This window comes from Gracilinanus agilis, chromosome 3 (assembly GCF_016433145.1).
Source record: "Gracilinanus agilis isolate LMUSP501 chromosome 3, AgileGrace, whole genome shotgun sequence".
In the NCBI taxonomy this organism is placed as follows: Eukaryota; Metazoa; Chordata; class Mammalia; order Didelphimorphia; family Didelphidae; genus Gracilinanus; species Gracilinanus agilis.
In genome coordinates, this window is record NC_058132.1 from 633,732,300 (window position 1) to 633,748,096 (window position 15,797).

At 34.5% G+C, this 15,797-nt stretch overlaps 1 protein-coding gene across 1 annotated transcript in view; it reads right to left on the reverse strand.

The window, feature by feature from the left end:
* The window catches only part of PLSCR4 (phospholipid scramblase 4), a 58,443-nt gene that overhangs the window by 18,781 nt on the left and 23,865 nt on the right, over positions 1–15,797 (reverse strand). The window contains exons 3-6 of the mRNA XM_044669462.1: positions 10,886–10,913; positions 9,565–9,660; positions 5,429–5,661; positions 202–244 (exon numbers count right to left, since the gene is read on the reverse strand). Coding sequence (XP_044525397.1) covers positions 202–244; positions 5,429–5,661; positions 9,565–9,660; positions 10,886–10,892 — 379 coding nt within the window. The 5' untranslated portion in view covers positions 10,893–10,913. The remainder of the gene's footprint in view (positions 1–201; positions 245–5,428; positions 5,662–9,564; positions 9,661–10,885; positions 10,914–15,797) is intronic.

Genomic DNA, 15,797 nt, shown 5'->3' on the forward strand with positions numbered 1-15,797 from the left:
CTCGAAACTACCACACCAATGTAACTACCAACAATTTGGAAATTGGTCTTGATCAAGGACACATGACAAAACTAGTGGAAATGCGCATCGGCCATGGGTGGGGGGATTGCGGGGGGGTGGGGGTAAAGGGGATAGGAGGAGCATAAATCAGGTAACCATGTTAAAAATGTATATTAATAAATGAAAAAAAAATATACTTACATTCCAGAACTTCAACCTGCTGGTAAACCATTATTTTGTCTAGCTGTTGGGATAAAACAAAGTGTTATTAAAATGAATAAAACAGAATAAAAAAATCAAATTCAAACAAAAAATAAATTTTTATCAGTTAGACAAAGACAACTTCACTCTGAAGAAAGAGAATAATCAGATAGAGATAGCTAGTATAAATAATGAATATCTTTTTTTCTGAGTATTTCCACTGAATTTCTTGGTAGGTATGAGATTATATTAAATTGGTTTGAGTTCTGGGTTAAGATGGCGGCAGAGTAAAAAGCAGCTGCTTAACCTCTCCTAACTGAAACATACAGGACTCCACAAGGGGACATAAAAACAAATACAGAGGAATGAAGGAACCCCACAACAGGGTGCAACATTGAAGGTACGTGGGATCTGGGCATTTCCATGCTATAAGGGGGTGAAATAGCTCTACTAAAATGCAAGCTGAGCAATCCCCTCCCCCCCACACCACCTTCAGGGCCAAAGCCAGTGCACAAGAGCTAGAGAAAGTTTATAGCATCCATTAAGTCCTTGAGCTACCTGGGACCACCAGGGCCTGTTCCTGAGAGCAGCAAGACTTAAGAACCCAAGAAGCTAAAGAACGTGTGGACTTTGAACACAGACCCTGAGTGCAGGCTTGGTTGCAGCTACACACTCGGATTCTGAGCTCAGGCGTGGACCTTGAATGGGGACCCAGTGCAATCAGTGCAAGACTGTGGAAGCAGCTCCCTGAGACTGTTAAAGGATCTTCAGGCAGAGGAAAAAGCAAGGGGAGCACCAGGAGGCTTGACCCTGAGAACAACTAGACCTGAGACCTCAGGAGCCTAAAGAGCGCAGACAAACCCTTGGCGTGAGGATAAAGCTGAGAGAGTGCTGGGCTAACAATGGCAAGCCAGAGACAAGAACCCCAGAAGAGAAAGATCAAGAAGAAATATTTAACACTCGACAACTTTTACACAGAAAAAATCCAGACAACAGAGCAAACAGCAGAGGAGAACAAACAAGTATCTTATCCAAACCTTCCCCCAAAAATGAAAACTGGTCACAAGCTATTAAAGAGTTAAAATCTGAGATTATGAGAAAGATGGTAGAGAACTGGCAAGAAAATAACAGTTTAAAAGGCATAATTTCGTAATTAGAAAGTGTGGCTCAGAAATAAAATGAATTGATAAGCAAATTGAAGACCTAAGCAAATTGAAGACCAGAAATGACCAGATGGAAGCCTTGAAGAACCAAACAGACCAGATTCAAAAGGAAAACCAAATGATTATAGCCAAAAACCAGGCTCTAAAGGCTAGAATTGGGCAATTAGAAAAAGATGCCCCCAAATCAAAAGAATTAATAAGCAAATTGGAGACCGAAATCAAACAGCTGGAAAACAGGATAGACCAAATCGAAAAGGAAAATCAAAAGAATATAGCAGAAAACCAGTCTCTAAAGACAAGAATTGGACAATGATCTCTCACGACAACAAGAACAAATAAAGCAAAGTCAAAAGACTGATAAAATAGAAGGAAACATGAAATATCTCACTGAGAAATTGACAGATCAAGAAAACAGATCTAGAAGAGATAATTTGAGAATCATTGGTCTTCCTGAAAAAGCAGAAATTAATAGAAATTTGGACTCCATACTAAAGGAAATTATTCAGCAAAATTGCCCTGAAGTTCTACAACAAGAGGGCAATATAGACATTGAAAGGATCCATAGATCACCTTCTACACTGAACCCTGAAAAGACAACCCCCAGGAATATAATAGCCAAAATCAAGAGCTTCCAAGTAAAAGAAAAAAATTTTACAAGAAGCCAGAAAGAGACAATTCAGATATCAAGGAGCAACAATCAGGATCACACAGGATCTGGCAGCCTCCACACTACAAAACCACAAGGCTTGGAATATGATATTCAGAAAGGTAAGAGAAATGGGTCTACAATCAAGGATCACCTACCCATCAAAACTGACTCTATACTTCCAGGGGAAATTATGGGCATTCAACAAGATAGAAGATTTCCAAGTATTTGCACAGAAAAACCAGGACTAAATGGAAAGTTCAATATCTAACCATAAAAACCAAGAGAAACATGAAAAGGTAAATAAGAAACAGAGGGGAAAGAAAGAAAACTCTTATTTTTAAATTTGCCTCTTTAAGGGTTTCAATAAAATTTAATTATTTGTATTCCTATATGGAGAAATGTTATGTGTAATTCTCTGTAGTGAACTCTATTCACTATTATAGTATCCACTATTATAGTAATTAGAAGAATTATTTGCAGGGAGAGGTTGGAGCACTATATGGTCTAAGATGATAAGGGGGTGGGTGGGAAAGAGGTGGGTGAATAGTAGGAGACACCAAGAGAAACTTGAATGAATAAGAAAAATAAGATATTCTATTATACACAAAGAGAGTATGGGAAGGGGAGGGGATGAATACTATTATAAGAAGGAGAGGAAGAGGGCATTAAGAGGTAATATTTAAACCTTACTCTCAGTGGAATTAACCCTGAGAGGGAAGAGTAGCTATATCCATTGAGATATAGAACTCTATCTAACCCTACTGAGAAAGTCAGAAGGGATAAACCAAGGGGAGCAAAGGAGTGGGGAGGTCAAAAAAGGGAGGGGAGGAGAAGGGAGTGGGGATTAGTTAGGCCTTAAAAATAAAAAGAGGGGAATAACAAGGGAGGGGACAAGGGTTACTGGTTTAAAACAAATCACTGGTTTAAAAGGAAATAGCCTAAGAAGAAGGGGTAGAATTAAGAGAGGATACCAAAATGTTGGGGAATACACAACTGATAATTATAACTCTGCATGTGAATTGGATGATTGATTATACTAAATTAAAAAGCTTTTGTACAAACAAAAACAATGCAACCAAAAATCAGAAGGGAAACAACAAATTGGGAAAAAATCTTTATAACAAAAAACTCTGACAGGAGTAAATATACAAGGATTTAAATCAATTGTATAAAAAAATCAAGTGATTCCCCAATTGATAAATGGGAAAGGGACATGAATAGGCAATTTTCAGATAAAGAAATCAAAACTATCAATAAGCACATGAGAAAGTGCTCTAAATCTCTAATAATTAGAGAAATGCAAATCAAAAGAACTCTGAGGTATCACCTCACACCTAGCAGATTGACTAAAATAGAGTAGAGTAATGAACGTTGGAGGTGATGTGGCCAAATTGGGACATTAATGCATTGCTGGTGGAGTTGTGAACTGATCCAACCATTCTGGATGGCAATTTGGAACTATGCTCAAAAGGCTATAAAAGATTGCCTGTCCTTTGATCCAGCCATACCTTTGTTGGGTCTATACCCCAAAGAGATCATAGATAAACAGACTTGTATGAAAATATTTATAGCTGCGCTTTTTGTGGTGGCAAAAAAACTGGAAAACGAGGGCATATCCTTCTATTGGGGAATGGCTGAACAAACTGTGGTATATGCTGGTGATGGAATATTATTGAGCTGAAAGGAATAATAAATTGGAGGAATTCCATGTGAACTGGAAAGATCTTCAGGAATTGATGCAGAGTGAAAGGAGCAGAGCCAAAAGAACACTGTACATAGAGACTGATATACTGTGGTAAAATAGAATGTAATGGACAGAATTCTATACTAGCAGCAATGCAATGACCCAAGATAATTCTGAGCGATTTATGGAAAAGAATGCTACCCACATTCAGAGGAAGAACTACAGGAGAGGAAACACAGAAGAAAAGTAACTGCTTGAACACATGGGTTGAGGCGGACATGATTGGGGATGTAGACTCAAAACTACTACACCAATGCAACTATCAACAATTTGGAAATAAGTATTGATTGATGACATATGTTAAAACTATGGGGGGGAGGTCAGGGGTGAAGGGGAAAGTAAGAACATGAATCATGAAACCATGATAACTTTTCTAAAAAATAAAAATTATTATTAAATTGGTTTGAGATTTTACATATATTGACTGAAATACCTCAACCTAAACAGCAAAGTAGTCAAGGGTATGAGTAATTAAATATTTTATCATATTATCCCCAAGTATTTCATTAGCATGACCTTTGATACTAACTTACATAATTAGATTTTTTTTTAAATTTCCAGGTAGTTATGCTTAGTCACATTTATATAGTCAGGAGGGCCTATCAACAGGCAAGATTGAAGAATTCCCTTTTGCTCTTTGTCTGTTTATCTCTGTGAGTGTCTTACAGACACAGTAATTATGTACGTGAAAAAAGGGGACAGAACCTTTCCTTTCATGGCAAGAATGAAACATTAAAATGTAAATCTACCAAAGGATACACTTTATATTCACATTTTAAATTCACAATTAGGTATAAATGATTGATACCAGAATACCAAATCCTTCCTAGAGGCCAGGTTTTGATAGGTGAGAAGAGAAAAAGAGGGAGTTTAATGGAAAAGTCCAAATGTGAGAAAGAAAAAAAAAAAAACGGACAAAATACACTTTCACGCATCCATTGTTTCCTCAGGGCAGGAATCAATTTTAATATATATTTGTCATCACCTAAAGAAGCAAGAGCACAGAGTCTGACCTATAGCAGATAGGCAATAGGTACATATTACATGAATGAATATAAACAAATGTAGCAAATGAAATATCACCTCTTTCATTGCTCATTTCCCTCTCCTACCCAATATGGGCATGCCCAGAGTCTATTTTCATGCCTTTGTTTCTCTGCCTCTAGTGTCTCACTCTCTTGGCTTTGACACTGCTGAAATTGTCTGCTCGAACTCCATTCGTCATCCTGATTCATACTCTAGGCTATTAAGTCCATCTATCTATGGCTATGACCTTCTTGGCTCTCTAACTGACTATTCTTTGGTCATTGCCAGGATGGAGAGTAGAGTGGGGAGGGAAGGGGAGTATGGAGGAAGGTGGAAAAAGGGAAGAAGGGAGACGAGGAATTCTTTCCTAGAGTAGGACAGGTTTCAGTTGAATTTGTAGAAAATCTAGAGGCAGAGGAGATGAAAGAGAGCACCTCAGATATGGAGGATAACCAGAGAAAAATAAGAGTTGTTTTCACTTTTCCACTGTCCCCTCTCTCTTATAATTAATTTTACCAAGTCCTGCCATTGCTTTCCATGGAAATGTCTTAATAACACTGAAAAACAAAGTACATATTTGTCTGGTGTGTGCATAATTAACACATCTTAGAGTTACTGAACTAAAGATTAAGAAGATTTAACCACCTGAACTAGGTATTCCAAACCAGGTGGGCAGTTTGGGAGCGGAGGTGGTCCTGGCATCCATGATATCTGGGGAGGTTGATTTGGATTCGCACTGACGCCAGGCTGATACACAATTGGTTGGCCACCACCCTGATGATACATAGGGAAGCCAACTGGCTGATTTGGTCCTGGATAGCCACCAGGCCCTGGCACTGGATAGCCTGTGGCAGGATAGCCCCCTGGTGCAGGAGGTCCTGAGTTTGGAAGAGATAGAGTTTTTAAAAAAAAGAATTAGTCTTTTTGAAGATGAACACTATACAATTTTCAAAATGCAGAAGGCAATAAAACCATATTATGACACAAGCTATTATTACAGTTTTAGAAAGAATATAGAGTAACATATCTCCTACTTTCCTTAAAGGTGGGAGTATGTCTACAATAATGTTGTACACATACTAACTGCTCAGTGGTTGTTAATTGAATTCATTAATTTGCAAAAAGCTCTATTTTAGATCTCTATGAATTTATTCAATTTTGAAAAAAAACAATGATGTAGAAACAGGTGTAGCAGAAAAAATGTCTTTGGGTTTGGAATCAAAGAACTTTAGTTCAAATCCTGTCTATGTCAGACCTGTATCGTCTTAGGAAAGTCACTTATACACTCTGAACTGTAGTGTTCTCACCTAAACAATGAGAAGAGCTGGATTTCATGCTCTTTATGGTTTTATTCCAACTCTAATATTATTCCAAAAAAAAAGAGAAAAAAAATTTCACTTTCTATCTTAGTAACAATTCTCAGGCAGAAGGGCAAGGGCTAAGCAATTGAGTTTAAGTGACTTACCCAGAGTGCCTGAGGTGACATTGGAACCCAAGTCCTCATTACTCTTGGCCTGGTAGTCTATCCACTATGTTACCTAGCTCCTCCAATCCTAGGCTATAATATTCTATGAAAGGTCCAATTGGGAAAACAATATTTTGTCATATCCCAGTTGCAAAAAAATGTCCAACTCTTTATGTTGTTATATTTATATATAAGCTCCTAAAATTAAACATTCTGGAATAAATGGCTAAAAACTTAAAGGACACCCAAGATTTAAAAGGAATATTTATTTTGAGTTCAAAATGATGGCTCTTTGTAGAGTTGCTGTGTTGGTTGGTTTTGCTTTCTTCCTATCTTTGTTTAGAAGCAGAGATTTAATGCTGGTGGGGTATACTGCAAAACCACTATGAGGTGATAAACAAAAGGATTCCAGAATTTTTTTCCCAAAAAATTCCTTAAATTCTGATATTAGACTACTTCAATCGGATTAACAACTATCTACTCTGATCTGTTTCTGCTTGGTTACTAACAAAATAAAATTCTGTACTCCCGAAAAAAAGTACTAAGGACTTGCTTTTCATGAGTCACCAATGAGTTGATGCCTTATATACTCTCTCTATAAAGACAATATTAGATTATATAGATTCTGAATATTCATTGCTAAAGATCACATGGAACTTGTGAAAAAAGGTTTTCATAAACCTTAAGGAGCTATGCAGTTATGAGTTATTATACATGAATATCTGCAGACATATACGTAATTATGCATACAATATGTAGTTATGTTGACAAAATCAGTCTGAAACTTTCATATGGTCATTCTTAGATGCTACATATATATACATACATATGTATATATGTATAATTTTTTGTCACTATACAATAGGAATGGCAAAGAGATTGAAACATGCAATTCAGAGGGGCCCTTTCTCTTTCAGGTATTACTAAATTTTAATAAAGTATTTTTACTACTCATTTGCTACTATTTTAATATTTTATTAAATAATTATTAATATTCCTCCATTTAAACATGTTACTAATACAGTTTTTCATTCATAAATGTAATTTTGAAAATATTTTTTGGGAAAAACTTGGTGGAAACATACCCATATCTAGGTCTAGAATTCAAATCAATGGAAAATATAATTAAGATTTACATAAATTCACTTCACTGATTTTTAAAGAGAAATATATTACAAAAGAAGTCACATGTGGAATCACAGATAAATATCAGGTACTTGTTCCACTATTTGTATAGCATAGTGATTTATTTTCCATGTGAAATCTCAGAATATTGGAAATTCAATAGACAGTAAAGCTATATTTTTTATAATAGATTTTTTAAAGTTTGGAGACTGATAGTTCAGTTATACTTCTTTAAAAGAAAAATTATTTTAAATAAGAAAGATTTATCAATTGCTAACTTTAATTTCCATATACAGGATCAGTTAGCAGTTTCTTTTTAGGATTTTTTAAAGCTTAATTTTATATTGACAAAGTATATGTCAGGTGAAGCTCAGAAATTCATCCAAAAAAGAAAATAAATCTGAAAATGAGAATCTCAAGAGCAACAGTTCCATCTGCTGATATTTACATTATATATTAACATAAATATCTGAATGTCATAAATAACTATAGTTGTTCAAAAACTGAGAAGGAAATGAATGCCCCACCCTGTACTGTTTCATTGCTAATCTAACCATCCCAGCTGTTTTCATGTATTTCCTTCCATGTATTACCTGTGCCAAGTATAAAATATATTATCATTATTATTAAAGAATAGCAATAATGTTCATTTATAATGTTTTAAGTTTTACAAAATATATTCTCACACAACCCTGTGAATTTGTCACATAATTATCTGACCCTATTTTACATAATAAGAAACTGAGTCTCTGAGAAACTAAATAATTGGTCATATAGTTCAAAAATACAGGAAGAAAAAAAACTTAAATCCATATTTCCTGCTCCCAGTTCAGAGTCCTTTTTCCTTTATCAAATAGAAAAGCTGAACTATCAGTTACACTAATAGATTGTGATCTAGATATGTGACACAGAGGATAGAGTGTCAGGTATGGAGTCAGTAAGGAGTTCAAATCCTGAGTTGAAATTCAGCCTCAGACACTTAACTAGCTGTGTGACTCTAAGCCTCAGTTTCCTTATCTGTAAAATGAGCTAGAGAAGAGAATGACAAAACATCTTCCTGACTACAAGCCTGGCACTCCATCCATGGTGACACCTAGGTACCCCAAGAGTAACCATGTTCATTCCTTCATTCCTCTCTGGGTCCCACTTTTGACTCCCTAGAATTCTTTCTTCACCATGACTCTGCCTACATTGGTCACCCTATCCTGCCCTAACCCTGGATTTCATGTAGCTTTCTTTTACCTTTGTTGTCTTCTCAAATTAAAATATAAGGTCCTCAATGGTAGAGACTATCTTTCTTCTATTTGTATCCTCACCATTTAGCACAGTACCTGGCAAATGTTCATTGTTTACTAAATACTTTACTGATATCTTGGCCTGAATTATCCTGGCTATCATACATCTGAAGGAAAGATTTCTTTTCTCCACCCAATACTTTCTCATTCATCATCACTGTTTTTGTTTGTGCAAAAGGTGTTTTTTTTTCAATTTTTTTTTCAATTTTTATGAAATCCATATTGTCTCTTTTATCTTTGATGATCTCCTCTGTCTCCTTTGGTTAAGAATTCTCCCCTTAACCACATTTGTGAAATGCAAAACAATAACAATAATAATAATAATAACCAATATTTTTATAGTACTTTAAGTTGTTTACAGTGCTTTATACATATTATCTCACTTGGTCCTCACAAAAACCTTGAGAAATAGCTGCTGTTATTACCCTTGTTTTATAGATAAGGAAAGTGAGGGAGACTGTGTTTAAGTGATTTAAATAAAATCACAAAGCTATTAAATGTCTGAGACTAGGTTCATACTTAAGATTTCCCAATTCCAGTTTTAGCACTCTTTCTATTGTACTATATGCCTCCTTTGAGGTACCTACCTCTGTTTTCTACTTTTTATATTAATGCTTGATCTTTTATATTGTGATATACCATATAATATACTGGCCTAATTCTCATCTTTGCCAATCTGATTTTGAATTTTCCCAACAACTCTTATCAAACAGGAGGTCCTGCTTCTAGAAAGTTTTGTTCTTTAAACAAACACATTAAAAAGGATATTATTCCCAGACAAGAGCTATTCATTAAACATGTATTTTAAGAAAATATATTTCCTTACAACCTTTTCCATGAAGCCTAAAAATAAGTCAAAGAAAGAAAAAAGTTACCTTTTAGAAAACTAAACATACCTGGTTGATAATGAGAAACATAGGAAGGAGGGGCTTCTGGTCCTGCATCAGTTGATTTTTTTGTATCATCTGTAGGTGCAGTAGGACCTGTGGGGGCTAGAGAAAACCGCAACTGTAAAAGAAAATGTCATTCTAATCTCAAGGCATTTGAGGATTTTTTGGTCTAATATAAATCTAGAAAAAATAATTTTTACAAATCATACTGTCTTTTTTTTAAACTAAGAGAACTGTGTCATGGGATAGAATCGAACATAAACTACTTATTTTAGATATTTTAAAAGGCTGTTTTCAAAGAGGAAAAGGGAGATAGAGAATTGAACAGTTCTATGAATTGTATCAACATAACAAAGTTGTATCTTGGCTAGGCTGGCATGAAGTCATACTTTGTTACAAACAGTTAAGAGTTTATACTCTATTGCGCTCAGACTAATCTCTTCAAATTCTGACAAACACTTTGTCATGCTTTTTATGAACATCAAAGAAATAGATAAAGTGCAGGGCTATAACTAAGATGGGGCAGCTGGTACTTTGTCTTAGGCTGTGAAAATTTAGAACATACCTACAATATTTAGGTTCTTTCTGCAACACAGAAACAACTGAGCTAAGGGTCTAATTAGGAAGAATCATTCATTAAAATAGGAAGCTACTAGAAGGAAAATTTCCTTTTCAAGATTCCTTCCATTCTCCCTAACCAAATTACCTCAGGTACAAAAATGGCTAATTATATCTCTGAAAACATGATGCAAATACTTTACTATTTCAAGGACGTGTTTTCATCTCTATCATAGTTTTCTTCCAATGATACAGATTGTAATCCCTCCATATTTTAACAGACACCCAGCATGAGCTATTGTTTTTGATAGGAAAAAACAAACAAACATCAATTGGTGGCTACCATCTAAGTAGGAAACTTTCCAAACTGAGTTTGTCCAATCTAATCTAACACAAAAGATATTTATTTTAAAGTACCTACTAAGTAAAAGACAGGAGAGATACTACAAAAAATAATGATGAGCCAAACCAAATGTAAAAGCAAAGTAATATCAATGTTACTGTCATTCATAGAAACAGAAACATGTTCCAAATTGCATTTGTGTGTATATCTGTGAAGAGATGCATGTATATTGTGTGTTTATATGTATATGCTGTATATACATATCTATTCACTTTGTTTTGATGTTTTGTCCTTACATTATAAACATTTCCAGATTATATACATTCCATGAAAGCTATCTTTTAGTAAAGTAAATGAATTAGACCAAACTAACAACAGCATGATTCAAATCTGAAAAGGCATGCACATCAGCACTCACTCACTCACCTTGCATTTTTATGAGTTATAGCCAATTCTGAAAAAGAAAAAGAAAAAGGTTTATTTAGAGCCCTGAAAAACATTCTTTTAAAGGTCATATAACAAATCATAATTTTTTACCTTCTAATGTAAAAACAAGCCTCAACACGACCAATGAAAATCCATACCCATCATTCCAGTGTTTGTTTCTATAAAAGGTAAACAAAAATGATCCCTTGAAGGCGATACTAGAATCACCTGGGCTAGGTCAAATTCACTGTACTTTTTCAATCAGGGAGCCAAGTATGAATGCTGGGTCATTTTTGTTTGTTTTTAATAACACCAGTTCTATTTTCATAGTCACCAACATCCTCCTGGAATTTGAAGGTCTAAACCAGTCATGAAGTTGCCTGGTTCAAGTCGAAGTTAGCCAAAATAGTCCGGTAAATATGTTCCCCCTTCAGAGAGGGGACTTCTCAGATATGGAATTAGTGTAAAATTAATAATATTTAAACAAATAATAATAAATATGTAATTCTGTTATATACATATATGGACATATATTCATATAGTAAGAATTACTAAATTAGAATTATATTAGTCCTATATATTAGACTATCTCAACCATGTAATAATAATGAATTAGTCCACATATTAGAATTATATTACTCCTCAAATGAATATTACACCACCATTAAATTTAGCAGCATTGATCACTTTATTTATTTGCTTTCCCCACAACTGTAATTTCATTGCTATTATGAATGCCTGGTGAGGAAATATCCTTCACTAATGATAATGTAGACTAGCAACTAGAATAGTCAATATCAACTGATTTGCCCATAATGGTAAAATCAATATCCGTCAGAAAAAGTGCCTTAGAACCCCAAATTTCCTAATTTTAATGCTGGTCCTCTGCCCACTATGCCATGCTAATTCTCATTAATCCTCGTAATCCAGTCCAATCCAATGCAAACTAATCTAACACCAATTTTTATTAACTAATGAATATTATAAGAATATATGGCAAGGATCCCAAAGAACTCACTCTTCTCTGTCTCTCTCTCTCTCCCTCTCTCTCACATATCATACACACACACACACACACACACACACACACACACACATGCGCACGAGAGAGGAAGTATTTGACCAATATACCTAGGAATTCTTCTCACTGAGATGAAATAGTTTCACAATCAAATGCTTTTATATATATATCATAGACATAAATAGTATTACAGTGACAGGTGCCATAGTGGGAAAGCACTAGAATTAAGAGAACCTGGCTCAAATTCTATCTCTGATACTACATGTATGGTCTTAAGCACATGATTTGCTGTCCCTGGGCCTTCATTGTCTCTCCTATAAGATAAAATTGTTGAACTAGCTGACTTCTGAGGTTCCTTCCAGCTCTAATCCATAATATTAAGATTTATATTAAAATACATTTTATAAAATGTAGATAACAGTTCAGTTATTCCAAATATTCAATAAAGTTCAAAAAATAACATGAGAACATTCTAGAATATTTCAAATATGATAGCCATGAGAAAAATGGGCTAGACCTGAAATGAAGCCATAAACTAACAGTTTAAAATTCCAGTCCATTAATAATAATAAAAAAAACTAATGATTAATATAATACTTTAAATATTTGCAAACACTTTTCCTCACAGTTACCCTTTAAGAAATTCAAGAAAATAAGTCGATCCTTAGAATCTGAGATGATGTGCTATATATCTCTGATGCTATAAAACTGGGATTCTAAGAGAGGCTTTCCTTTGGATGTCAACTTCAATGTCCCTTCCACTACAATGCCTTTTGCCAGGCATTATACATTAACTGATCCTCCTCATCAATCACATTTTCTATAACTTTTAAATGGCCAAAATGACTCATTTTAATACACAAAAATTTTAGACTTACAAAATGTTTTTTCTCACAATAAACTTGTTACAAATATATCCATTTTACAATGATAAAAATGAAGATGTTCAGAGGTGATAAGTCGTTTGTTCATGACCATATAATTAAGTGAAGCAAAGCAATGCTCAAAGATTAGTTTGAGCATTCTTTTTCACTCCGTCACACTGACTTTCTTGCAAAAAAAAAAAAGCAAAGATATCTTATTTGTATGTTCCACTCCCTCCTTTTCCATTATTTCCTCCTATCATAGACCCCTCAATTATTCAGTATTATTAATTAATCAGTTTAAGGGCATGGTGTGTATTTAAACAAAGAGGTCTATAGCCTGAATATCTTCATAAGGTGTAAAAGCTTTTATTGGGCAAGAAAGGAAAATCTGAGTGGCTAACCTAGTGGTTGTCATTTAGTAATTTGTGATTATGGTCTAAGTGAAATGTCTCCTGCTAAAAATTCCTTAATGGTATCTAAATCGGTGAACAATTAACTACTTATCTTACAGACAGTTCCTCTGTGAAAACAAATGTGTAAATGTTTGATTCACCACAGGTTTGTTTCTAATGCATTTCAAAACCTTTTAAATTAGGGATTCAAGGATTTTGGCATTTGTATGGTAATGTTATCAATCTTTGGCTCTTTGTGATTAACCTCAACATATTCTTAAAGTTTTCAACCTGTCATCAACTTGTTTCCAAACCACCACAATTGAGTATTAAACCAATTCACAAAGAATGGTTAAGAACATCCCTATGTCCTTATTTCTCTTCTGTATCTTGAGCTAGCATGGCATACTGATTCCCTTCTGTTACCCTGTAATCATATCTTCATATGTCATTAACTGTGTAATAGTGTGACCAAGATATTAAGAATTTTTGCATCATGGCAGTACTAACGTCAAGCTATTTGAAGACCTGGATTTCTGGGCATAAGATTTATATGTCATCTTTAAGTCATCATGGATAACCCACAAACAATCTGTAAAAATAAATTTTATATTGCCTCTCCTTTTAAGTAGTGAGGCTGTTTCACAAATGAAGTTTATTTTATTTATGTTAATATTCTTCAATCTGGTCGATTTTCAAATAAGCTGTTCAGCAACACTGGCCAGACATTCAATGAGAGTTTCTATGGGAATGCAGCTGATATGTCAGTTATAGAAGGGAAAAAATGTTTAAATGGATTTTTCTTAATTTTTATATACATATATTAGAAATGAAGCAATATTTCCAATTAAACTTTAAGAATCTTAATCATTTATTACATTACTTGTCATTAGTTAATAGAAAGGGAAATTTTTTTTGTGATAACTGGCTATCATTTTCACCAGCATCTTAGTTGAATAATTTGTAAAAGAACAAATTTCTATTTCTCAGCATGAGAACTTGTAAAACTCTCCTAATGATTTCCCCTTGTGTATTTATGTTAAAAATAATTTTTACTTTATTCTTGTTTTGAATCAAAATACAGAAATCACTTTGATATGGAACCAGATTTAAGAGGCTTTCCTAATTTTTAATGAAATATTACAAATCTTAATCAAACTAAAAAAGTCTAACACCAGAATTAAGTTTAAATATAATTACATCATGTTAAACATCTTCCACGATGTCATTTATTTAATTTAGAATCACATATATACTCAAAGAAATGTATGAAAAAAGAAACTTAATATGAAGCTTTCCAGATAATATTAAGCACACGAAGTCCTATTAGATAATTTCTTTTAATTATTATACTGTCTCAAATAAAATATTCATAATTTTATATTTAGAATGTTCATAGACATAGAAATGATAGAATGACGTATTTTGTCATTTTAATATATGTTAATTTGTTTTTTGAGCAAAAGTCATCTTTGAAGTTGTTATAAGTATGAATGAATAATGAATAAATGTAACAATATTATGGGTTAAATTAAATTGCACTGGAGGTTCACAACTTCTTTTTGCTTGTTTTTTTTCTCCCATAGCTGAAAAGGATTTATAGAAGAAGAAGCAAAGGTTAGACTAACCAAACCAGTTCCCCATGCCTCTGGGCAATCTTAATTGTCTGAGGAATTTGAGTAGTGAGCCAGCCAAGGAGTGAGCCAGCCAAGGGGTGAGCCAACCTAGTGGTGGAAGAGCTCTAGTTAGGATGATTCTATATTCAAGTCCCTGAAAAGGGAAAGGGAAAGGGGGTTGGAGTGAGAATTTCTTTATATTTTCCCATTCTTCCAAAAATGTTAGTGAAGAGATTGGACCAGTTGGAAGCAACACATCCAGTCAGGATGCACTGAGAACAAACAATGAAAAATACTGACAAATATGGACAATTGTAGATAGAAAAAGCTAACATTTTCTGATCATGCTTTTTCTAGGATGAGATGATTTATGCTACTTTCTGCAGATATTGTCATCTGTAATATTCTGCAGCCTATTTATGTCCCATTCTGCCCCCCTCAATTGTCTTTCAAGTCACCAGCAGTTTTCTTTTGTCAAAAATATCTTTTTCCCTTGTTGAGAACGTAGAGTTAAGTCCTCTTTGCTCTGTTTCCTTCCTCACTAGGGATTCTTAGACAAGGTCAGACAAGGAAGTACAGACTGATGGAAGAGACGAGGTTTTGAGACAAGGAGGATGAGCTCACCAAGGCCATTGCTCCAAGTGTGTAATCTGTCCCTTATTGGTAGCAAACAAGGAGTACCCAGAATTCTAAGAAAATAACATTTCCAAGAATCTATTTTGGTGACTGGCTAGTTTCTGATGTTAGAGGGGCTTGACTTTACCAGGGGTAAAAACTATAACTGTACTCCTGAAGCACTGGGCTAGGGTTAGTTGGTTAGTGTGTGTGGGAATTAAAGTTGGACTGTTGAATATCTACCCCCCAGTCATCAAGAACCCTGCAACCCTCCTGGCATCCCTTTTTTCCCCTGTCTGAAACATTCTCTGAGTCACAATCATCTGGCGACACCAGAAGAATAATGGTGGTTTTAGAAATGGATTTTGTTTTAGGGAAAACTTTGGAAAGTGCTGTATTACC